Here is a 27405-nt window from a genome sequence, read left to right as displayed (position 1 = left end):
GTTTTTAAATTTGTAACGAAAATTAAGTGTAAAGGTTTACAAGGAATTAGTGTGAAATATTATTCGGTTAAACAAAATAATTTGAAAATATATTATTCTAGTAAACCAAGCGGTATTATTCGGTTATTCAAAATGCTGTAATTTACAATGATTGTAAATACCATAACTTTCTTGATGTCCTCTGTATCGCTGGTCATATTCGCCGCCATCGGGATGTCTATTATAACGGTCATCATAATTCCGGCCGTTGTCATAGGGATCTATGTTCCGCCTATCTTGTTCCTCGGAACCTGAAAATTAAACGTCAAACGTTGCATTTTTATATAAATTATTTTTAACTGATTTTTACTATCGTCAAGTGCCCAAATTGAAGGTTAATTTTAACAAAATATTAAGAAGTAAATCAACGAATATTCTTGTAAATAAAGATAGCAAATAAAAATATTTGGAAATAAAAATACAATTTTAAAAAATTTCATAAACGTATTCAAAAAGCAGATGTTACAAAAAAATATTTCATTATCCATATTTACGTATTCTTCGACATAAAATTAACAAGATAAAAGATGATAGTCAAAGTACTATTTGTTTAGGATTAACATACGACATCTTTCGTTTACAAATCTACTGTACTCCTAGTGGCCAAAAATGGAAAATTATCAAAAGATACATGACAATTGAAAGTAAAAAAAAAAGAAAGAAAAATTTCTTCTTTACTCAAAATTTTTTTTAAATTATAATTTTAAATCTCGTACAAACTTATCGACAGGTGAGACTAATCTTTTGAACGTTAGGGATCGAGAAATAAATTTGGTAATTACCTTCGCTGTTCGAAAGGAAAGCTCTCCATCGTGGTGAAATATTGTAATCGTCTTCAGTACTGTTCGGTTTCCCGATATCACCTCGTCCAAGTGGGACAACTGGCGGCGGATCGACCCATGTGTGATTGTATTTCTGAAACGAAACGACCAAATAGGAAATTATTGTCTTGCATGAAAATGTAAGTAGACCAAAATGACAAAAAAATTCGTTATGACATCTTAATTAATAAATAGTGCCTGCAAAGTCCATAGTCAATTTGTTTAATACACGGAATAATATCCGTATTAGCATTAATAATCGTAACTTATTTTGTTTACTATTCTATTATTATATTTTCCCATTTATAACAAAAATTCTAAAATCAATGCTTCGTATACATATTTTTCAATTTCATTTATTGCATAATAAATCATATTCGTCTGAAAGTTCTGTTGAATAAACGAAACAAATCGATGATTTATCTAAAAATTTGTCTTTGTGTAAAATTATTGAAATAATCGTAACTTATTTTTTTTGTTTACTATTCTAATATTGTATTTTCCCATTTATAGCAAAAATTCTAAAATCAATGCTTCGTATACGTATTTTTCAATTTCATTTATTGCATAACAAATCATATTCATCTGAAAGTTCAGTTGCATAAACGAACCGAATCGACGATTTATGTAAAAATTTGTGATTGTATAAAATTTTCTAACGTTTTATAAAACTATCTACTTGTCCAGTAATCGGTACGGAGGTGCTTGTAAAATATATCGACCGAGATCTAGATCTTGGATGAGAAGCGCACGATAGATCTATACCCTGTTTTACCGACTAAGTGTACACAATAAACGAAATTTAATTTAAAGCGATGCAAAGTATTTGAGAAACACATTTAGAAACATTTGTATCCACGTAAATTAACTATGTGTAACATATGTAGCGAATAAATTAATTTAAATATTTAACATTTTATCCAATAGATAGCAATTTCTTGAGAAAAAGTGATCAAAGTCCTTAACAGTCTGGTTGAACAAATAAATTATTGTTCTCTCGAACAGTGAAACACTTGACTTCTACTTAATTTTTTAAATGAAACAAATTCGAAACATGATCGACCATTTATATTATAATACTAACTACTATCCAAATTTGAAAAGCAGATAAAATCAACGCTAAGCACAACATTGTCGAAGTATGCGTAAATATACAAAATATAGAATATTATGATAAATTCAATTAATATTTATTCACAATGTATTCGAATATGTTTAAATCACGAATCAAAATTTAATACAGAAATATATTGGAACATTTAAAAAATCACATACCACCCAAAATGAAGAACAAGCAACGAACAAAATTTTAATTTTAACGCCACTTCGCGATTAAAACAAAAGTCACACTTAGCATTCACGTTGAAACAAAAGAGCACGCCTAAGCATATGTATCAAATGCATAGATACAAAGATTAAAAGTGTTTCTAAATGGATCTTCTTACTCCTTAATGCTTCTAAGATTACATCAACTGTCGATAAGTTATCAGCTATGCTTCTTTTATGGCAGAACATGTCTCACTTTAAATCGCAATTTTAGTAATGTACTTTTCTCGTATAAACATGTTATATAACAATATTATACAATATTATAATACATTGTGAAAATTAAAGTTTGAAGTAAATATAAAATTTATTTAAGATACAATTGTACAACTTTCATATTACTTTACTAACTGAGTAAATTTGAAGTTCAACGTGCATTATTTAAATTGTACACTTTTATATTTTGTAACTATCTTCTGAGATTTATCAATGAATTATTGCTCCGATCATTTTGTCACATTAACAGCACTTTTAAAAAATCTTCATGTTACGATGTTCTCTCTCTGTTAGAAAATTTAGAAAATGAATAATTCCATTATTAAAACTTTAATGGAACTAAAATAGAAATAGTTTTCAACGCATCCCAGGATATTTGAAACTTGATTTATACCGCAGGATCCATCCCTACGAGGTAAGTATACCGTGCAAGAGTCCCGAGAAAAAGTATTTTTAATTTCACAAAGTAATCGAATGTGGTAATTCGAGCCTCTCCTACGTCCGTCGACCGCTACCTCGATCTTCCTGGGACGCGAGTTCGTAACTCTTTACGATTGAAAAATCGCGTCTGTAATGCATTGTGCAAAGATCTGTACGCCCAAGTCCCATAAAGTTATCGAAGGAGATGGTTACAGAGTCTCTCTATATTCATAGAATCTCTTTAAATTCACAGACCAATTGCTACCTCCGTCTCTGGTCTAGCCCTTATTTCACGTCCGGCGACCATAATATACAGATTGGCTCGATTCAGCGGATGCGTCATCGCGTTCACAGAAAGTCATTGTCTTGCCCTCGTTTTCACGTTTTATCCTTTTTACGTTTCGGGATGGCACGCACTGACAGGAAGCGCGGTGAGATAGGCGGCTCGTTATCGTTTCGAAACAACGTGCCGCACTCTGTTTCTCTTTGATTCCCTTTCTGGCCAGCCTGAGCTTCTGGCATAATTGATGACACTGTAGTGGGCAGAGCCTTTTCCCCCCCCGAAAATACTCAATGAAAACACGGACTTTATCGAAATGGAAGTTAATCTTGCCGCGCCAACACGCGTGCCTGAATAGACGCGTTCGAGAAACCGAGAATAATCGAAGAAACGTGAAACGTGAAACGTTTGACCTCCCAATGACCCCGCGAGATTAGAAAATTCGAATCGTTGTTATACCGATTCTCCACCAACCGATGACACAATATGTTTTGTTGAAAAATATTAAGTAAAACTTTCCATATTTTTGGTATCGTTACTTGTATTGCTATTATTACTGTTAAATTATTATGCCTAAATGTACATAGTGCGTCTCACGAACTATGTCCATTCAAATATATTGGACAATGTTCGAGATAATAATTAAATAATTTTGAGAGGTATTTTTGGTATCGTTACTTGTATTGCTATTATTATTGTTAAATTATTATGCCCAAATGTACGTGCAGTGTGTCTCACGAGCTATGTCCATTCAAGTATCTTCCAAAGTATTAATGATATTGAAAAATGTTTGAGACAATATATTTATTGAAAAATATTAAGCAAAACTTTCCATATTTTTGGTATCGTTACTTGTATTGCTATTATTACTGGTAAATTATTGTGCCTAAATGTACATAGTGCGTCTCACGAACTATGTCCATTCAAATATATTGGACAATGTTCGAGATAATAATTAAATAATTTTGAGAGGTATTTTTGGTATCGTTACTTGTATTGCTATTATTATTGTTAAATTATTATGCCCAAATGTACATGCAGTATGTCTCACGAGCTATGTCCATTCAAGTATCTTCCAAAGTATTGATGATATTGAAAAATGTTTGAGACAATATATTTATTGAAAAATATTAAGCAAAACTTTCCATATTTTTGGTATCGTTACTTGTATTGCTATTATTACTGTTAAATTATTATGCCTAAATGTACATAGTGCGTCTCACGAACTATGTCCATTCAAATATATTGGAAAATGTTCGAGATAATAATTAAATAGTTTTGAGAGGTATTTTTGGTATCGTTACTTGTATTGCTATTATTATTGTTAAATTATTATGCCCAAATGTAAATGCAGTGTGTTTCACAAGCTATGTCCATTCAAGTATCCTCCAAAGTATTGATGATATTGAAAAATGTTTGAGACAATATATTTATTGAAAAATATTAAGCAAAACTTTCCATATTTTTGGTATCGTTACTTGTATCGCTATTATTACTGTTAAATTATTGTGCATAAATGTACGTATAGTATGTCTCACGAACTGTGTTCATTCAAATACCTTCCAAAGTATTGATGATATTGGAAAATGTTCGAGGCAATAATTAAATAGTTTTGCGAGGTGCATAATCTGCTGTAACTTTTTTTATTAATGTTTTTTTTTAATAGAATCATATATTTTTCAATGCATCATATAACTAGTCATTTCCTCTGAAAAAGTATTAAGCTATTTATGGTGACAATATAATTAATTTAGATGATATTTCAAAGTAAATGTTGCAGGTTATTTTTAAATTATTAAGTTAAAATTTTATTATAAATAATGCAGTACATCTTTGTTAGGAATGAGAGGTCTGATCAAATCTAATCTTAACATAAAATGTGAAGGAGAATAATAATATTTTAATAATATAGTGCAAATATTTATATTTAAATATCTTTTAAACTAATGGTTTTTGACGAGCTGAATTGAATAGTGGATTTAGAAAACTACGATTCTATTCAAATGAAACTAATTGTGCAAAATACTTTTAAATATCATCATCAGTTTCGAAGATATTCGAATGGACAGAATTCGTCCACATTTTTTAAACTTTTACTCATTAATATTTGTACTATTTATTATTACTAGTGCATACTCAAAAACATTCATAGAATGTAATGTAGAATAAATAATTATATTTCTTTTTTTAAATCAATATTTTCGGATGCTTCACGAAAGTTTTAAAATATTGAACAGTTTATTAACATATACAGGATATAGTCCCTCTAGTAGATTAACAAATTATTTTAAAATGCTTTGATCGAATTCATTAATCGCGTCCTTTGAAATTTTAGTATTTGGTTAAATGAATAATATATGATATTAGGTCGAGGGTTGTCTAATAACATTCTTATTAATATATAGGAGCAAAGAACTCCAGAAACTGAGTAGAAATGGTTTATTTAGTCCTCCACAACGTTTCAGCGCTCATTCCTGGAACCGTGTACAGTTATATAAATAAATCACTTCTTGATCTTTTCCAGAGTTCTTTGCTTGCTCTTACATATTAATAACTAGACACTTCTCTATTATATGACATGTTTGTATACCAAACAAGTCCAACTAAATAATAATTTTTACTAAATAATTAACGTTTGCAAGCAATGTGATGCATGTTGTATTAACATGTAATTACATATTTGCAGTAAAAAATATAAATATTTTACTTGCAGTATAACATGGAGACATATTTTTAAATATACTAGACAAATGTTAGAAAAAATAATGTTTCGCTCCTTAGAAAAAATTATTATAATTTTACCTTTTATAATAAAAATCTTTGTGAAAAAAAATAATTAAAGTTTGACGATGTTATTACTTGTGTGTTAATTGAGTGGAGATACGTGGCTCGAAAATTTTAATAGATGAAGAAAAACTTTTTGAAAATGAACGAATAAAGTTTAATGAATTATTGCTCGTGCACAATAATTAAGCAGAAATAGATTACCGAATCGAAGGGTAGTTTTTCCTTGTTGTCAGTTTTCCTTTACGCGGCATAAATCGAGTACCAATTACAGTTTTAATTGCTATCCGTTTTCAATATATTTTTCAGCGAGAAGCGTAAATTTATCGCTCGCGACCGTATCTTGGAAATAATGTTTCGCCAGCAGATCGTTTAGCTTCAATAATAATAACGAATCGCGGAATCTTGATCGCTCGTTATCGTTTGTTATTAATAAACGAGCTCGCGTGTTTCTGGCGATCGATTATTGGTTCGATATTTGCGCGGTTTCACGATTTTTGTAAGTTTTCACTGTTGAATCCTCGAAACTCGCTGATAATACGATAACTTACGACGACCTCGTGGCGAGTTAAATGCGAAACAGATTTACTGACATCATTGCTGAAAATATGTACGAGATTACACTTCCTTAATTCGACGAAGCAGAAATAAGATCTTTGTACCAACGATGCTGATCGTTGGCGGAAATTATGAAAATTGCGCCACGCGTTACATTTGTTCACTAAATCATTCCGAACGACGCTTCTCGAATACGTGTTCCCACAGAATTTTATATACGTATTTCTAACGATGAAAATGAAAAATATCATACTTTAAGGATCGAAATGAATCGTAAATTTGACAACAATATTAAATAAAGAAAGAAAGAAACAGAAAACATAAGAATAAAACAATTACTACTAAATATTTTATTAATAAATATTGTTTACAAACAACGAATAAAAATTTGATCGTCCTATTATCCAGAGATTTCTACATTTAACGTTCATATAACAAAATAAAAGGGAACTGAAATTTTGCAGTTATTAACTTATCAAGATTCTACATTAAATTACTATGAATGGAGGATCAGCGTTGAGCATTTATGGTTAATGTGCTTATTTCCAAACAATGAGGATATTATAGAGTTACTTTACCGTGTCATGAACCTTTGAGCCATCGTTTTATTGTGCTTAAAGACGCGCTGCCAACGCATGGGGTTATTTCAATAACAAAAAGTTACGTAATGGAATTTTTTATTTCATATTAAAAGTGTAGTATTTCACTTCTCGTACATGAGAAATAACGTCAAAAAATGTACGTACTAAATCGTATAGACGTTATCTAGGTTAGATTAATAACAGCATATAGCTTTATCTCGCCTTTGCACAGTAAATGTATATTTATCTCTACTTCTATGTATCATATTGTATTTAATGTTTCAGTTCGTGTATTATACACGTCTGGTGCAATTGGGGCATATTGTTAATATTACTATTATTACATCAGTTGTTCCAACTGAATAAACACGAGGTGATTTGCTTGTTTAAAGATGTTACGAATCATCTGTTTCATTCAACTTATATTTATTTGAAATACAATTATTTGGTTTATATTTATTTAATATTAAATTTATATTTATTTAAATTTCTAATCAAGAATTGTGTGAAAATTAAATAATCTGTGTATACTACGTGTTCATATTTTGTTGAAAAAAATTCGTTCAATATCTGTTACGTTTAACTATGATTGTTAAATTCCAAAACACAATTTTTCAATCATTCGACAAAATCCAGACGCGTTCCCATCAAAATCGACGAACATAAAATTCTCCACTAATCATCAGCTCTTCAATAATCATCGATATTATCTCGAGTGGACTATTTTAAACCAAGTCCACTTGACACACTATAATCTGAGCGCCTATGCTACCGCAACCCACGTGACACAGTCGTAATCGTGTCTGCCTTTTAAAGAAGTTTGGTCCAATCAGTGAATCGTTACTTCATAATCTCATTATCGATATGTGTGTATGTCAAAAGAGCGTAGAATGAAACAGATTTTTCTCACATTTGTTCTACGACTCCTAATTGGAACACGCGTTTTAATTTCTATTATAGTGCTTTTTCACCACTCGTATTTACTCGTTAAAATTTATTAGTTGCTCGAAATATTTCGAGTATCAAAATAATAATGAAATTCAACACAGCACGTCTCACTTTTAGTCTCCGCGTGTAATATATTTATATTAATAGTAGAAAGCACTAAAAATAAGATGAGTTTATTTTTAAAAAATGGCTCGAGAAGAATAAAAATTGGATGACTTTATTAATAGATGTATCATCTAATGACTTTATTTCGGTACTTCTGAAGATTTACAATTAGTAGGAATATATAACACAGGTATGCATTTAGAAAAATTCAAAGCGGGGGACAAAGAAATGATTTCGAGATTTCGAATATTTCATAGCTAGAAATTATAAATAAAAATAAAAATTGTTTAGTTTTGAAAATTCAAATAATAAATTTGTTAATTTAACCACAGATTCTGACACTGAATTTTCTTTTACTTTTTTTTTTATTCTTAAACAAAACTTTGTTTTTATACTTGTAAAAAAAATTATTAAATTATTTTTTATTTAATGGATGGGGATCCAAGCTTCTACAGTCTGCTCTTCTTTTACTGTATGCAGTATATTATATATCTACATAGTCTCCTTTCATACTAAAAAATAAAAATTTGTTTCTCTAAATCTACAAAAAAACCCCTAAATATACAGTGTGTTTTAGATTTAAATAACCAGATTTGAGGTATAAATGTAGAAACACGAAACAAACAGATTTTTCCTATCTAAAAAAAAAATACCTTTCGATCAATATATAGTTTACAAATTTGGTCTCCGTAAATTTAAAAATATTTATTCGTTATTTGTGAATATAATTTGAGCAACTCTGATTTGAAAATTGCCTCTAACAAATCTGTCGTCCATAAAAAATTGTTAACAACAAACTTGACACCGACTCCTCGGTGGAAAATAATATTGTTCGTGCAACTTTCTCTACATAGAACGTCGAAGAGTTACGATCCTCATCTTCTCCATTCTTCGCCAGCCATGAAAAGGCAACGATCCACGCGCGTCTTTCAACGATGTCAATTTCGTTCAACGAAGTCAGCCTAATTTTCTTATTTCAGATAGGAGGATATCTTTTCGTGACGGTTCAAGAATTGTCCCTTTTATCGCGTACATCGACCGCCTTCGTGAATTTGCAGTTATGCAATCAGTCGCCGCGGAGCAACTCGAACCTCGAACAATCCTTCCGTCGATTCTCTGGCCTCATCCTCGACCTTCTTCCTTTCCATCGGTCCTCCTCGAGCAAACTATACGTCTTCTTCTTTTTTCGTGTCGTTCCTCTGTCGAACGGTCCTTATTTTTTCCTCCGTGGTTCACCGCCACGTTCGACTGAAGCAACCAACGTTTAACAAGCGACTTTAACGTAGGACGGAGACACGCTAATTCGTTGGCCAACGATTTTTACAATCTCGTTGGACGCGTATTCATGAAAGTCCCGTGCACACGTATCCTCGCGAACCAAAAAAATCGCGATGGCGGAACGCGTGAACATTTAATCCACTGGTTCCCAACCTGAGAGCTCTAGAGAATTTCTAGTTGCAATTTTTGATAAACAATTTCACGACGAAAATTTTCAAGGTTTATTTATTTCGAACACTGATTTTTGCTCGTGAAAAAAGGAGTAATAGTTTTTAAATGTTAAAAGTACTAATATTTTAATTATTTGCTATGACCAGAGTTTTCCTAATAGTTTTAGAGAATTTCTAAGTGTAATTTTTAATAGACAATTTCACGACGAAAATTTTCAAGGTTTATTTATTTCAAACACTGATTTTTGCTCGTGGAAAAATGAGAAGTATTTTTTAAATATTAAAAGTGTCAAAAGTACCTAATGCATATAATAATAATAATGTTCCAAATATGGTTACTGGTAATATCTTTAGTAGTAAACACTACAATTGATCGTTCATGAACTGAAGTAATCCTGAAACGTGTGTAGGAAGAGATATTGCATTAGAGTGTCGAATAATGAACAATTAACGAAGGAGAATAACTGTACCTACGTAAATGGTTGATACTAAATAATTCTCCGAACATAAAAGTGCAAAAAGTAATTAAACACTTTTATGAAGATTTCACAAAGAATGATTTATTTGAAAAAGAACCTGAAAAAATTATTAATAAATGTTTATATAATAAACAAATATATTATTAATGTATGAATAATAAATTTAATATATATTCATTGGGCTTATATTATTATAAATCAATGATTAATTCGATAAATCCATACTTAATTAATTGGTTGAGTAATAATAGTTAAAGAATTATACATAGATTATTAAATAAATATTTATATATGTATTATAAGGTATCCAATCAAAAGAAAGAATTCTTATTTAAATAGCAATGTTGAATAACAAATAGAAGATAATAAATTCGTAGGTGTTATTCATTGAATAAAGATGAACGAATTTAAAATTATTATACATCAACTATGTTTAAGTAATCTTAAACAACAGCAATTCCTCACTGCTATATATGTATTCTTCCCTTCCTGAGGTCTTTCTATCTATACTTCCTGTATATTTAGACTTAGGAAATAAACAATAGGCTCTGCACGAGGAACACCAGATACTAGTGTTATTTCGTGTAAGATATACACGTTAGTTTCAAACGTAAAATTTGTCACGAATATTTCGTAGAAATTTAACCGAAGTCCCGTGTGTAACGTTCCAATATGGCGTCGATTATGGTTTCGTTTGTTTTTTAACTGGTGGTCTCGTGAAATATTAGGAATTTCAATTTGACAAAGATGATATATTTACTGACTCATGTCTTCTTTAAAAGCGCGCAACATGCAATTGACTTCACGGCGGTCATCATTAATCTCGCTACTCTGTAAACCCGTTCCTCTGACTCAATACTTTCGCTATGATGCGAGTCACTCCGGTCTCGTGAAACTATTTTTCACATTTCACGCGTCATCGAGCGCATACAGGGTGTGAATTAAACCATGGATGCAAGCTTTTCAGCTGTTGGAACTCGAAACAATAAAAGACCTTTATAAATCTAAAAATACAAAAATGATTGTATTTACGATTCTATGATTGTACAAATAACAATTCGAGCCAGGACCAAACTGCTATTTTCTGGAATTAGAAATTCGTTGTTGCAAATTTTCTTCGTTTTGTTGAAGATGGCTATTGAAATTTTTGAAAGAGACTAGACTTTTTGGCAAATTGCAATGAACTGATTTAAAAAAGTAAAATACATACTTTGCCATAATATTGACGTAAATCGCGATAAGTTGAAGTACCTAACGGGATCGAGTGTCATAACACGACATAAGTAAACTTGCTCTCAAAGTAAATATACGGTTCATTCCGTGAATTTATTAGATACATCTTTCCTACAAATTCGAAGATTTAAAAATATTGATAACGTGCGAAGATATGGAATTATCAGCATCAAAAAGGCAGGCGTGTTACTAAATGTAGCTTGTATGCGGACTGATTTCAGAAAGTGGGACAAGTCATATCTCTGAGAATGAAAAAATGCTACAGAAAAAGTTTGAATGGTTTCAGAAGACTTAACTTCCCGTGATCTCATTCTTCCGCAACTACGACGACGCACCAGCAAAATAGTATTGCTTTGATGTTTTAAATAGATAGAAATTTTTAATAATTAACTAAAGCTTTAAGCATTAACTACACTGAAAAGTGAATTCGCCATGAGATGTTTAAAAATAAATTTGTTTCGTGTTGGACAGTTTCTCCGTGTTACAACATTGGACCAGCCATTTACGGGTTTGCACTCTCTCTTTCTCAAACGTAACATCAAACACGTTTCATTTCCAAATATCCTGTCAAATGTTCAGTATCCATATCTTAAGCAGGATAATGAGAAGAATTTATGCACAGAAAATATATGATTCATTTTAATAACACGTAGTTGCATCTTGCATGTGCATCGATGCAGATACGAAAAGATAAACTTTACCAAACAATGCAAGACACCATTAATCTTATCTATGTATGTTTGGTTGAGGAAGATCTATAAACCAGACAACTTTGCAAAATCCACCTGTACATATTGGGAAACAAAATATAACGCGAAATTGAAAGTAAAATAAAAAATAGTTATAAAATAACAATTATTTTTTCGACTATAATTTTTCAAATTACTGATAACAACTGGAGCAAATATTTTTTAATCGTGGTCGATGACGACTACCAATGGCGGGAAATTCATATTAGTCGTTCCTAATAATTATTTACGAAGGAAATTTATTTCAGTTCTTTATAGTTGTATGAAAACTATCCATTTCACTCTACTTTTACCTATGATTTGTTTTGCGCCATTGATATTAGTAATTTGAGCAAAGGTTGTACCATGAACAATGATAAAACACGAACCACAATGTAAAACAAAAAATTCAATTCGATGCAACCTAAAAAATATGTCCGCCATCGATAACGGTTATGAGTTACTGAAAATAAATTTTCGACGACGATACCTAGTATAAGCGACCAAAAAAATTGCAGTCGTAAATAATGATTAATATGTAACCAAACTGTTGAGTCGTGTCATTGTTTTGATAAATTAGTTTCAGACTTTACAATCATTATCATCAGGTAACGAACTACATTTTATTAATGATTTCCTTCACACAAATTTTTCGGTTATTATACTTGGTCCCTGATGAATGCTAAAAATTTTATATATCGAATATCAATTTAAAATTTAACTAATTTATTATATAAAACATCAGTTACAAAGAGGATAATAGTTTAATACTTTTTGAATCTTTATGAAGACATTATTTTTCCTGTTTGACAAGGTAAATTTGAGTAGAATATATAAAAAGTAACACATCAGTTACAAAGAGGATAATAATTTAATACTTCTTGAATCTTTATGAAGACATTATTTCTCCTGTTTGACAAAGTATATTTGAGTAGAATATATAAAAAGTAACACATCAGTTACAAAGAGGATAATAGTTAAATACTTTTTGAATCTTTATGAAGACATTATTTTTCCTGTTTGACAAAGTATATTTGAGTAGAACATATAAAAAGTAACACATCAGTTACAAAGAGGATAATAGTTACATACTTTTTGAATCTTTATGAAGACATTATTTTTCCTGTTTGACAAAGTATATTTGAGTAGAACATATAAAAAGTAACACATCAGTTACAAAGAGGATAATAGTTAAATACTTTTTGAATCTTTATGAAGACATTATTTTTCCTGTTTGACAAAGTATATTTGAGTAGAACATATAAAAAGTAACACATCAGTTACAAAGAGGATAATAGTTACATACTTTTTGAATCTTTATGAAGACATTATTTTTCCTGTTTGACAAAGTATATTTGAGTAGAACATATAAAAAGTAACACATCAGTTACAAAGAGGATAATAGTTAAATACTTTTTGAATCTTTATGAAGACATTATTTTTCCTGTTTGACAAAGTATATTTGAGTAGAATATATAAAAAGTAATACATCAGTTACAAAGAGGATAATAGTTAAATACTTTTTGAATCTTTATGAAGACATTATTTTTCCTGTTTGACAAAGTATATTTGAGTAGAATATATAAAAAGTAATACATCAGTTACAAAGAGGATAATAGTTAAATACTTTTTAATCTTTATGAAGAAATTATTTTTCCTGTTTGACAAGGTATATTTAAGTAGAATATATAAAAAGTAATCAATTTCAAAGAGGATAATAGTTAAATACTTTTTAATCTTTATGAAGAAATTATTTTTCCTGTTTGACAAGGTATATTTGAGTAGAATATATAAAAAGTAATCAATTTCAAAGAGGATAATAATTTAATACTTCTTGGATCTCTATGAAGAAATTATTTTTCTTGTTTGACTAGTTTGAATAGAATATACAGAAAGCAAACATCAGTTTTAATGACAATAATTTAGTACTTAACGAGTCTCTATAAAAATAGATTTTTCCTGTTTGACGAGGTATGTTTGGATACGATATATAAAAAGTAAACAAGGTACAGAAAAAGAGATCGCATTATGTATCTGGAGGACAGGTGGTGGACGCGTTAGAAAGCTAATAACAGCGATTAAAGTTGCCAGACGACGGTAATCAAGTCGAAGTCAATTCCAAACTATTTTCAATAGTGACTAAGCTGGCTCGTGTGCTCGTACGCACTGTACTTACACGCGTATGCATGTACGTGGTGTAATAAAATTACAGTGCACGCGGTTACGATGCCGTAGGCGGACTGGTCGCTAACAGACGACTGCCCTATTTCGGATTTAACACCTTTCCGTTGTTCGCGACGACAAATCTGCTGGGACTCGCGGCCCTGTTATTGCGTCGACAATTGATCCTTGCGTTATCGATGTCCTCGGCGTACGCGGCACGAAAATAAGCTCGCCGAGGGAGAAGAATGACGATGAACGCGATCATGACACGGCTTATCGTGCACAGCCTTTCCCACCATTCGCCAAAATAATCGAGAACAATTCTGTTGCTATAACTGCTGCAATTCGTAGAAACTAGATCTGGATATTGGAAATGAATATTTTGGAGTAACGAGTTGAAATAAAAATTGTTAATATCGTGTTACTTTGAGCGTGTTAAATTTATAATAAATTTCATAATTTAAAATCAGTTATATAATTAATTTCTTATGTTTTATAATGTTAAGTATAACTGGAATAGCGAAGACATCTTTATTAAACGTTGTAATTTGATCGTAAAGAAGAACTCAGAAATTGAAATTGAGTCTCAAGGATTTCACACATCGAGGATTAATGTGGAACAAGTTGGTTTGAGTTTGAATAAGTAAGTTGATCAAAGTTGTAGCAAATTGATTTGAGTATGAATAAGTAAGTTGATCAAAGTTGTAGCTAATTGATTTAAGTTTGAATAAGGAAGTTAATCAAAAAGAAATTAAAATTGAGTCTTAAGGATTCCATATGTCGAGGATTAATACGAAGCAAGTTGTAGCAAGTTGGCTTGTGTTTGAGTAATTGGAGTAATAGCTGACATTACTTTCCATGACTGTCCCAAGGATTCTGTGCTGACTTTGTGAAAAGTCACTTGTGCATTTAGTAACTAAAATTTATGTACTAACGATTACAGACTAAATTAACAAGTGTTGAATTTTATGTCAGTAGAAACCTACTCAACGAGTTAAATAAGATCGTCCAGCTTCGATTTAATGTCGGTCCTTGTCATTCTTTGATAGTCTTGTATTTTTGAAACAGTATCAACAGACACTCGCTAGATAGAGTGTGGGTCTAGGCGGTAATCTAATTGCCTCGTCCCATCTCTGACACATTCTGTCACTCAGAGGCTACAACATCAAGGACTTTATTAATCTTGCAGAGATATAAATCTGTACATATACAATCAATCCGGAATTAATTAATTAAACATCGATTTTTTAATTCAATACACAACTGAAGAACAATCTAATTTACTATCTGACTCTAATTTTAATCAAACTTCAACGAGTATCTGAGTAGACTTCCTCTGTTTCAATTTTCTTATCACAAATCGATAAGTTTTGATCATTAAAACTCAATGAAATTCCTTAAACGCATTCCTCCAGTTTATGAAACAATAGACAACTAAAGAATAATGTAAATTTCTTTTAATCGGTAATTTCTGCCAAACCTGTTTCAACAGCAAAACAGATCTTCATTTCATCTATCTTATTCTAACATCATAATAGAGCAACTCCGGATTAGTAGCTAAAATAATAACAACGTTATGCTGAATCTCACACTTTACTTTTTAATTCCCTTTCAATGTTTGTTTTCCGAAGATTACCCTGTAAATAGGTGCAATAAATTTTATGTTATTATTATTATTTATTTCTAACATTAATTTTCTGAGTTAAATTTTTTATTCATTTTCTAAAATCTCAGAACAACAAATCAAATAGTTTCTAGCAAAACACATCAAGATTCTAAGTTTTAGAACGTTCTAAAATCTTGGTACAATAAAAACGTATAATTGTTATTATTAATTTTCTAAAATCAAGGCACAATTAAGATTTTTATTAATTTTCTAAAATTTTTCTAAAATCTAGATGCAAGAAAGACGTATTATTATTATTAATTTTCTATAATCTAGATGCAAGGAAGACGTATTATTATTATTAATAATATACGCGCAACTATTATTATTAATTTTCTAAAATCTCCGAACGACGGAATCGAATAATTTCTACCGAATCGTATCAAGATCGTAGATTCTAGATTATCGAAAACGATGGCAATCGTACGGCTTTCGACGAGCAGACATAACGACGTTCCCGATGATCTAATCGCGCGAACGATCGACATCCTCACGAGACGCGCGAGTTACGCCTAGCCAAGAAGTCTCTGTCGGCCTTCGACGGATTATTGTCGCCCTCGCGATTCCACCGACTCTTTCAAGTATGCGAAAGGGGAAGGCAGAGAACCGCACGCGCCGCGGAATCACACGACCCGCCGCGATCGAAACGCGATCCTCTCGATCCCAGCCAACTTTTTAGCTCGTTGCTGGTGCACCGTCGATACACGTGCATTCCGTGCATGGATGCACTCGCGCGAATCGATGAATGAACCTAGATCCTCGCGTGTCGTGGCTGGTTCCACGATAAACGGGGTGCCAGCATCGGACACGTTAGCGTTAACGCGATCTTTAACTATGTGTATCCAATCCGGTACGCATACTATCGCAGGATGTATCATTTTCTTCGTCACACACATTTACCACTATCGTGCGCGTACGGATCATTAATACTGCATTGACTTCACGTTATACGAACTGTTCGAAATCTTGAAGGTTTTCATTTTTAACCCCTTGCCATACAATGACGTGTCTGACTCGGCGCAAGTTCTTGATGTCAAGTTTCACAATTATGAGACCACTCGTCATCAAGTCTTGTAGATTAAAATCAACATATTTTTACACTCACGAGGTATTCGTAAAACAAATTTGTTCTTTTTCGTGACCGTTCCATGTATGAACAAATTTAAACAAAATTAGATAGTATAGGTTTGAAAACTTATTTGGAATTAAATCGTAAGTCAAGGGGTTAAAACAATTGTCGAGAAATTTTTATAAAAATCTGAAGAGAAAGTAATTTTTACTTACCCCACTGACAATCCCGGCCAGGAACGCTGCGGATGCGACGAATCTGAAAGAAGAAAGACGAAATAGAATTTTCAAACTAAATGGGGGAAGGTGGGGAAAATTTTTCTCGCGACCTTGAGACTTGAAAATTATTTGTAGAATAGATCATCACCCAGAAAAACCTTGTCCATACTCCGTTTATCGTAAAATATTTACAACAAATATTAGTACAAAGGTAGTTATCTTTGATAGTAAATCGGAGACAAAGTTTACTAGATCGACATTATCTAAACGAAACACAGATAGTTTTATTTTTGCAACCAATTTTGCTCGACGTTTTCGAATCGTTACATCGTGTCACTTTCGAATCGTAAGATGTCGTCAAGAGTTTTTAACACTTTTATTACACATATTTTTATCGAAGTTCTTTCAATTTAAATTGCTAATATTCACAAGTTCCATGACTTTAAGTATGGAATGTTATAAAAAAAATCCCAAAAAACTGTTTTTTAGTCACTTTTCCCAACTCCGATTCGAAACACTTTTCACGGCGAAGAAAGAAGCAAGTTGGAAGGCTCGATCTTTGTTTTGCGTTCCGAAAAGCACAAAAATACCCGTTAGATTGTCACAGAGATTTTCCACTGTACACTGAAACGTTCATCATGGAAGGTACGAATATGAAGAAAAAAGCGATCGAACGAAGAAAATTGTACCGTCTGGGAACGTCACGGTAGAAGAGTTCTTTATTTCACGTTCCGAAAAGCACAAAAATCAGATCGTCATAGATCCCGTTTTTCACTGTACACTGAAACGTTCGTCTAGCAACTTGCAAGGTACGAGAACGAAGAAAAAAGCGACCCAAACGTCGTCGAGAGGAAAACATTCTCCGTAAACACACACGCGTCCTTGAAGTCTGCTCGGCATAGCGTCCCCGGGGGGGTTGAAAGTGCCCCCTCCGTGATAGAAACACTTGTGGCGCGTGCACCGAGGGAGAACACATAGAGGAAGCGGAGAGACCGAAAAAGAGAAACCGAGCACAGATGGATTGGAGAAAAGAACGAGAAGAAAAGGACTTCTGGGGGGTTAAATTCCGACTTCCGGTGTTTTGAAGAAAAGAACGAGGCATACTATGACACGTGTCTGTAGGCAATATAGAGAACGTTGACGTAACGCGACAGGTTGACGAACCATTGGCCAGCGAGAACGATGCAAGAAAGAAGAAAAAAAAGCAGAAGAATAGTAAGAAAAGATGAATGTTGTGAACTCACCGCAATCCCAACCGGGTCATTTCGACCTCCCTATTCCGCGACGGGTCTAGGGAGCCGAGGATCACAGGCTAACGCGAGCACCGCGCGGACAGGCAGTCAGAAAATATCGCGGGGAACCCGGCACCGAGTAGACGTGGTGTGTGGACCGTCCCATCCAGGGAGGGCTCTGAATGAACGTCGGGTGGAGGGAAGGAAGGTGGAGGCGGCGGCCGCCGAGCCACGCCAGCTAGAATTCCTCCGCCGAAAGGATCGGGAGAGAGGCTTCACTGGGTTCCGCGAGAGCCGCTTCTTGTGTGCTCTCACACTGTTCGTCCTGCCTCCCCCGCTGGTTGCCAGTCTCGCGGTCAGAGAATCGAACTCTCCAGGCTGCCTCCGCCAACTGCGGGACCAGAAGATACCAGGCGGTCAGGGCGCGACAAGGAAGGACAGAGGGAGAAGCCGAAACCGAGAGGAAGGGTGGAAAGAAGAGTATCTCCGTAAGGCCGGAGAGGGGAAGAAGTAAGAAGAGAAGAAGTAGACGAGGAAGAGCAGAATAGGAGGTAGGGAGGGAGGTGGAGAGGAATCTCTGACGGTGACCGGGTCGAGGCGAGCTCGGTCGCGCGTCGCACGAGGACTGTTGCGCGGCCTCAGCCGATGTCGATCGCGCCGTAGGTCTCCGTGCTCGGGCGAAACGAGCGAAACCGGCGAGGCAGAAAACGAGAGGGGAGCATCTGTACGGCACGACGCGCAAGGATACAGCCTCTCGCGAAGAGGAGAAGAGAGAAGTGTGCGCCTCCTCCGCCGCCGACTTAGGCCTGTCTGCTGGCTGCGTGCTAGCGCCGACTGATCGGTAGGACGGGCCAAACGGGCCGTCTGTCTGGCCCTTCGACACGCGCTGCGTCGACAGGCTGGCCGACCAGTATCGTTTTTAACCGAACAACCGGGATTCGACCGTACTCACCTTTCATCGGTCGCGACTGTTTTAAGGGCTGCCCGGGCGACGCGATCAGCCAAGACACGCAGGTAATCGGGGGACACGACGACAACGAAACCAGCACGCGGAGAGGAGGAAGAGGAGCACAATGCGGCCTAGGGCCGCGGCTACCTACTACAACGCAGCCTCCTGCAGGCTACGTCCGATCCCGCTTCTCACCTGTGTCCTTGCCCTACTGGTCGTCACGTGGATACCGGTCACCGACGCCGTGGTGAGTAACTCCTTTGCAATATCGCGGTACCGTTCGTTCGCGAACCACAGATATTCCGAGTTCTTAACGATCTTAGGCGCAAGCTTGAACCGTAGACCGGTCTTAACGGGAGTGTTACATCCTCTATTTTCGCGTTCGCTGTCATCCGTGTCCTTCCGCGACTCGGGATGACAGATTCACGTCGCGACTCGAGACATCGAACCGATCGAAGTGTCGTTACATCGGATGTGCTATTTTGTTTCGTTCCACGTCGATCCACTTTCGATCGCGGGGTTACGTAACCACCTGCGACACGAGAGAAAGGGTACGAAACGAGAGAGAAAAGTATCGTGAATTAATACGTTCACTGATAGATTAGATTGAAATTTTGATTTTAGACTATTCTAAACTACATAATCCATAATTTATTATTTAAAAGTATTCCTCGAAGTTACATTCACTGCTAGATCAAAATCCTACGATGTTCAGAAAGATTAAAATTTTGATTTTAGACTATTCTAAACTACATAACCTAAAATTTGTTTGATAGAGTAAAGTGTCCCTCGAAGTTATATCCACTGTCAGACCAAAACCGTACAATATCCTACGAGAATAATTAATACAAAATTATAGTTATATAATAATTTTATAAATTATTATAAGGTTTTATAGTATTATAATTATATTAATAAATCAATAAATTAATTTTGAACCATTCTAAACCACATAACCTAAAATTTATTTGAGAGAGCAAAGTATCCCTCGAAATTACATTCACTGTCAGACCAAAACCGTACAATATTCTACAAGATCAAAATTTTGATTTTGCACTATTACAAACAATAATCTAAAATTAGTTTCTCCCTTTTTGTAACTTTGTTAAAATTTACAAATCCTATTCCAAACTTATTTCCCTTAACGTTTCAAGTTGAAAATTCATTTTTCTGGTTTCATAGCAATGAATTCTATCGTCTATATATGGGCGACAAAGTGTTGAACGCGACCGATTAAAGTCGACGCGCGTAGAATTTGTACGAGTGTTGGCTCAGCGTTTGCGGGCTATCGGCGAGACCGCGTTATCGCGTCGCTTGGAATAATTGGACGAATCCGTGGTTTCTTTTGAAACTCGAGACCTAGAAATCGATCATTGGACGAGAGACGGACGTGGGGTATGTTCTATGAACGTAGGTGAGGACAATTTACCGAAAGACGACGTAATGAGGCGCGCATCTGGAGCGACGTAACAACGTAGCGCTTTTAGTAGCGTAATGCGAACGGCAATTCGCGGCTCGTGCCCACACGACAATCGCGTGGGAACGCTGCTCGCGAGTAGTGATGGGATCGATTGTCGATACGAATCGATACTAGCTTTAAAATTTTAGAATCCCTTATGAAAATATCGATACTTCGCGAAACTGTTAATCCTTTGCAGTGATATACACAACAACATATGTACACAAATCAACGTTTCATTGGTGGTAACACAAATTTAATTTACGAAATATATAAATGCAATTTAAATTATAAAGAGAGTATTCATAATTTTTAGAATTTAATTTACGAAATACATGAATAATATTTAAATTATGGACGTTTATAAATTCCTGTGTAAAAGAGGGTATTTAGAATTTTTGGAATTTAATTTACGAAATACATAAATAATATTTAAATTATGGACGTTTATAAATTCCTGTGTAAAAGAGGGTATTTAGAATTTATAGAATTTAATTTACGAAATACACGAATAAAATTTAAATATTTATAATTTTTATAAATTTGTATTATTAAGTCACTGTTTGAATACTTTGGTATCGAATTGATTCATTCTGATCGATTATATTGGGGTGTCGATCCCATCGCTAGTTGCGCGTGATCTACGATCAATGCCTCCGATCGTATCGCTAATAAATTCTCTACGCTGGCCATTCGAAACGTCTCATTTACACCTGGCAGGACATAATTTTCGACGCCACTGGCTCGCCACGACTCGCGACAATTTTATACGACTGTGAATGTCTAACCGTCTGATTTCAATTCAACTTTTTCTAATTGAAGTATAGTATCGGTACGCCCCAGAGAATATTGTACATTTTACTCACTCTATGTTTAAACCAATCAAAATAGAGTCTATATATTCGAAACACATTGTTGGAAAACTAGAATATTATTTATTTTTATACTTTTTGTGTAACGGTCTTTGTTACATCGGAGCATTTTATTGTAAACATAGAACGTTTTCCCATTTGTTACTTATTGTATGAAAATTTTTTCAAAACAGCAGCATTATTATTCTTCGAATGGAGGATGACTTGAGTCAAATAAACGAAAATATTCTTTGTTTACGATAAAAAAAAGTATTTCATTTAATTAAAGCTACCATATTTGCTCTTAACACAGTCATCAGCAATGATTATACCTTGCATTTTGGTTTGATTTATTTTTGAAATTAATTTCTAAGAAACAAAAGCATAATACTATAATAAAAATTATAATACACTCGGTTTGCAGTTTAACCTTTGCTACGTCCGATTAGATATCACTTTTTCCGAGTAATGGCGCTGTATCTGTGGGGGAGGTGATTCTACAATCATGACTTCATCAAATGTCCTTAGCCATTTCATTCATTGTATGGTTGCAAACGAATGCAATTGCTCTTAGAAATTAATTATCTAAATAGTTTAACATTTCGAAATTTTCTAAGATACTCTAACATTATATTAAAAATAAGAAATATATCGAATTTGTCACTTAAACTTGACATTAATACTGCAGAGTTTAATCAATATTTTAAAATGTATAAAAATAATTTATTTTCGTTCAAATTTTTTAGTCACGTATGATAGTAAATAATTTTCTAGTATCAATCTGCTTCCGATTTTGACAATAATTGTAAAACTCTTTGATAATCCAAAATTGAACGGTTGTTTTAAATATTACCTTTTGGCCTCGAACGGAATCGAGAATATTTAAATTTCATTGAGCCGCGTTCAATGAGTGAATTCAATGGTGTTCATTATAGTTAATGCGTAAACGCGCTTGAATATGGGTCGTATTATCTTTCGCGTGTGTGGATTCGTTACGGGCTGTTTGCCGAGAAGCTACTTTATTAACGCTTTCATGAAATCGCTGCCAGAATCCAAGATAGTCTTTCAGATTTCTTCGTCTTCAGTGCACTTGGATAGTTCGTGTTTCCTTTCGCATCTGTAAACAATTTTATTCACAATTTTAAATTATTTTAAATAATGTTACGTGAAAGTGATCGCTACGATCGTAAACAAATGTTCATAATCAAATTTCCTAATAACGATAATATCAAATTATTTTTGTTGCATATACATTTCAATGACTGACTGTTAAATAATTATAGTTTCTGGTTTTCATTTTCAAAAAAACAAATATTCGTAATCGTATTTCCTAACAATATAATATAAAATTTTAATGACTATTAAATAATTATAGACAATAATAATTCCTGGTTTTTCATTTCCAAAGAATTATAACCACATTTTTAACCACTGTATATTAAATTTTCTGAAGAAAAAACTAGTTCCCGGTAGTTTTTTATTGACGTGGATCGCAATTATTTTTGTTGCATATACATTTCAATGACTGACTGTTAAATAATTATAGTTTCTGGTTTTCAATTTCCAAAAAACAAATATTCGTAATCGAATTTCCTAATAATATAATATAAAATTTGAATGACTATTAAATAATTATAGACAATAATAATTCCTGGTTTTTCATTTCCAAAGAATTATAACCACATAAATTTTAACCACTGTATATTGAATTTTCTGAATAAAAACTAGTTCCCGGTAGTTTTTTATTGACGTGGATCGCAATTATTTTTGTTGCATATACATTTCAATGACTGACTGTTAAATAATTATAGTTTCTGGTTTTCAATTTCCAAAAAACAAATATTCGTAATCGAATTTCCTAACAATATAATATAAAATTTGAATGACTATTAAATAATTATAGACAATAATAATTCCTGGTTTTTCATTTCCAAAGAATTATAACCACATAAATTTTAACCACTGTATGTTGAATTTTCTGAAGAAAAAACTAGTTCTTGGTAGTTTTTTATTGACGTGGATCGATTCGAACGATATCAAAGAGAATGTTTTAAAAAAAATAGACGCGTTGGTGTTTCGAAAAACGCTGGAAAGCGCGTGTACACACTGGCCACGCAAACCACCTCCCCCGCCTCGAGCAAATTTCACGTGTGGCTCATGCGTGATGTCACAAACCGTTAAAAGCGTTTATCTTGCGAGCAGAGGTTATGAATAATGTATAACAGAGTATTTTTGCAATTAGTCAGAAATTTACGCAACAATGTAACCCGTTGCGTAATCAATTCGCATCTCTGTGCCGATAAATATTCGCAAACGTTTTTTTGTTTCACGTCTCTCGCATATCTGGTTTCCTGTAATGCACAACTTCCGAGGTTAGATCGATGCAAATATACATTTCATACGCCACTATCTTCCAAAGTTTTCTATTATTCGTGATAAGAATTTTATTGAATTAGAATTATATAAAATAACATTTATAATTTACTTTTTAATATTTTAAGTATTTAAACACATTATTTTTTATGTAAGCACATAGTAAAAATATTTACTATGCATAATGAATAACAAATACAGTACAGATAGCAGAATGAAGTTTTCTATTACTTCGAATTTTATAGAATTAGCCAGGGGTGTGTGAAACAGATTTATAATTTATTTTTTAATATTCCAAGTATTTAAACACATTAATTATTTTTTATATAAGGGCATACTGTACAATGTACAAGGAATAGTAAATATATTTTCTTAAGATTTCACAACTCCCATTGCCATTTTCTGTTTTTGAAAACAAACGAAAGAAAGACAGAATGTAGAATTGAACGCAAATATCAAATACGTGATTCTTCTTCCTATTTGTAAATTAATGTTAACGATGAGACCAGTCGTTGATTACAAGAGGAAGAACGTTGTATTTGATTCCACGTAATTTGTTTCATTTTGCATTTTTCACTGTTCAATTAGATCTTTGAGATATCAATATATTACATGATAATGTTAATATTGTTTATTACCTTTTTGTCTTGCGGTTTTCCCTTGTTAATCTCCATATTGTTTTCTATTGCGTAACATTAAGAATTTATAGTAGAAATATTAAATTTTTCTCGAAGAATTTATATATTGCATACACTTGTAATCAACAACTTCTCTCATTATCAACATAAATCTTCGTATTTTCGTTTTGAATCGAACGAATTTAGTAATTTACCTAATTTGGGAATTTTTTATCTGTTATTATAAACAAGCAATTACGTTTGAACGACTCCCAGAAATTCCCAAAAATTGCTCGCTAGAACTAAAATATTCTTAGCGCTACAAGATAGTATCAAAATAAATCTATTGTTTGCAGTTTTTCAGTTCGATTCCTTATATTTTTTTTTTAAGTTCCAAGAATATAAGAATTAACTATCTATTTACAGCTATTGAATTTATCTAATTCAACAAATATCGCGTGTATCAGTTCGTAATCTGGAGCTCGATAAAATTTACTATTAAAATAAATATTGTTTCTCCGGTTGAAATTCGAAACAGGAAGCTCTTAATTTGTATGTAACGGGTGTCAGTCAAATGTTCGTTACTGTTAATGGTTACATGCACTTTTACAAACAGCATCGGAGGTAATTGCACTCTTTATATTTAGATCCACGTCAGGGCGCCTTCCTGTGCATTCCACACGCCACGTGTGTTAATGCAGTTATTAAAAGCACAAGTACCTACCACTGACGTCAGAATGGTAGTCAGCAAATGAAATTGGAAGAGTAAAAAGTTTAAGGGGTAAGACAGCTGAGTAAGAAACCTGAAATAAAGCGTTTATTTGCCATTTTTTTTAGATGGATGGAAAAATAAGAGGTTAATAATATTCAAGAACGTTATTAACCATGTTGTCAAGTGTTAAAAAAAAAATATTTATTCAAAAATAGTGCAAAATGACGATGCTGAAGCCCTTCTCGCGAGACGCGTTTTGAATTTGAGGCACTCTGCGGCACGCAGTGTGACTGAGGCAAATTTGTATCTGGAAAAAAAACAAAAAAATTTCTCTTAATCTACATGAGTATAGCTAGAAAAATACGTAGGGGATTTTTGAAACATTAATTTTTGTGTGATTGGCGAGCATTTGAAGTAGAAAGTTCAATTTCGTATAAAAAATGGGGCAATCATTTGTCAATAAATAATATTAAAATTAACTTATCGATAATCCCCTACGTATTTCTCTAGCTATATTCATGTAGATTAAGAGAAAATTTTTTGTTTTCTACCAGATACGCGTCAGTTACACTGTGTGCCGCAGAACGCCTCAAATTCAAAACACGCCTTGCGAGAATGGCTCCAGCGTCGTCATTCTGCACTATTTTTGAATAAAAATTCTTTTTTTTAACACTTAACGACATGGTTAATAACATTCTTGAATATTATTATCCTCTTACTTTTCCATCCATCCAAAAAAAACAAATCGCAAAAAAACGCTTCATTTCAGGTTTTTACAGTGGTCTTACCCCTTAATACATACGTTATTTCTCGATAATAATTAAAAATATAAAATTGCAACGCGTTGACTGCCAGACCAAAACTGTAAAATTTTTTACCAAAAAGTAGAACAAGACTTCGTTTTTAAAACTACGTAAATTAAAATTATGTCTCGGTACATATTTTCACATCGACGCTAAAATTTATTTCGTTTAATATTTGAGAATCAAAAATAGAAAAATAGTTCAAATATGAAAAAGTCTTGTTATCTATTTTATATGGATGCAATTTTATATGGGTGAAATGGCAATCAAAGTGTTAAGTCACTTTCAAAATATACGCAATACTTTTTCAAAAACATTTCTTCTAAATTATGTCTTCTTTATGACATTTGTTTACTATTACGTGGATTCAAAATAATATTCACCATTCTAAGTTCAATTACATGAGTTTCGTTTCACTTTTCAAAAACGAAATTACTTCTTAATTATTTTTATCTGCGTATTAAATAATAGGCAAATTAATTTTATTTATTTAAATAATTTTTTTGTTACGTATATATAATATTATGAAATTATTTATTAATTGTTTTTTATCTGAATATTAAATAATAGACAAACTAAATAATATAATAGAATAGTTCTAAATTTACTCTATGTTTACAAAATATCTTAAAAATCAAGTTTTTATATATTCTCCCGAATCTTTCACTAATATTACCCGTAAAAATGACAACAGTTTTTGAAAAATGATATTAAAAAACTCCTGAGATTGGAAAAAGTAATAGAAACTAATTGATTACTTTTTGTAAAAAGAATACAGTCGAATTTATTTGAAATAAAAATGTTTAACCTCATTATTTAATTCAATAGATTCGATAATTTTCACGAGTACAGCCTGAAATGGTCAAGTAGAAGATTGAGTTATCTCACATTTTCTTGCAAGAAGAAATAATTACAATCGAATCTTGAGCTGAAGCGCCGTGCTTTCCTTCTCTGCTATCGGTTACATCTTCTTATCTCGTTGAAGTCACCCGGTAAACAAGCGTGTAGGCGATTTCGACGCCTGAACAGAGTGCACATCCTTTGCACGAACATAAAAGAAACCAACAGCCACCTAGTCTGCAAAAACGTTCAAAATTACGCAAAATATTAACTTTTAAAATACCGAATAATATTTATACAAATTTCTATATTATTAGTTAATAATTTAAAGTATACAAAAATGGTACAAATTAATGAGTAAACCCAAATTAAAAATTGTTGGATCATAGTTTTATGTCAATTTTTATCGATTCAAATGATCTGAAAAACAATGAGATCTTATCGAGTCTGCCTTACTATTTGTTTCTCAATTGCAATAAAATCTTGA

General features: G+C 32.9%; 2 protein-coding genes across 2 annotated transcripts in view; one reads left to right on the top strand and one right to left on the bottom strand.

Annotated features, from left to right (window-relative positions):
- Positions 1–18708, bottom strand: part of LOC122400414 (collagen alpha-1(IV) chain) — a 45332-nt gene extending 26624 nt beyond the window's left edge. The window contains exons 1-4 of the mRNA XM_043401869.1: positions 18327–18708; positions 17080–17122; positions 822–954; positions 162–290 (exon numbers count right to left, since the gene is read on the bottom strand). Coding sequence (XP_043257804.1) covers positions 162–290; positions 822–954; positions 17080–17122; positions 18327–18346 — 325 coding nt within the window. The 5' untranslated portion in view covers positions 18347–18708. The remainder of the gene's footprint in view (positions 1–161; positions 291–821; positions 955–17079; positions 17123–18326) is intronic.
- A 255-nt stretch (positions 18709–18963) lies between these two features.
- Positions 18964–27405, top strand: part of LOC122400415 (collagen alpha-5(IV) chain) — a 101952-nt gene continuing 93510 nt past the window's right edge. Inside the window, exon 1 of the mRNA XM_043401870.1 lies at positions 18964–19510. Coding sequence (XP_043257805.1) covers positions 19388–19510 — 123 coding nt within the window. The 5' untranslated portion in view covers positions 18964–19387. The remainder of the gene's footprint in view (positions 19511–27405) is intronic.

Source organism: Colletes gigas, unplaced genomic scaffold, assembly GCF_013123115.1.
Source record: "Colletes gigas isolate AHSC1104 unplaced genomic scaffold, ASM1312311v1 Colletes_gigas_Sc00018, whole genome shotgun sequence".
In the NCBI taxonomy this organism is placed as follows: Eukaryota; Metazoa; Arthropoda; class Insecta; order Hymenoptera; family Colletidae; genus Colletes; species Colletes gigas.
The sequence above is the reverse complement of the archived record's forward strand: the minus strand, read 5'-3'. Positions and strand labels throughout refer to the sequence as shown.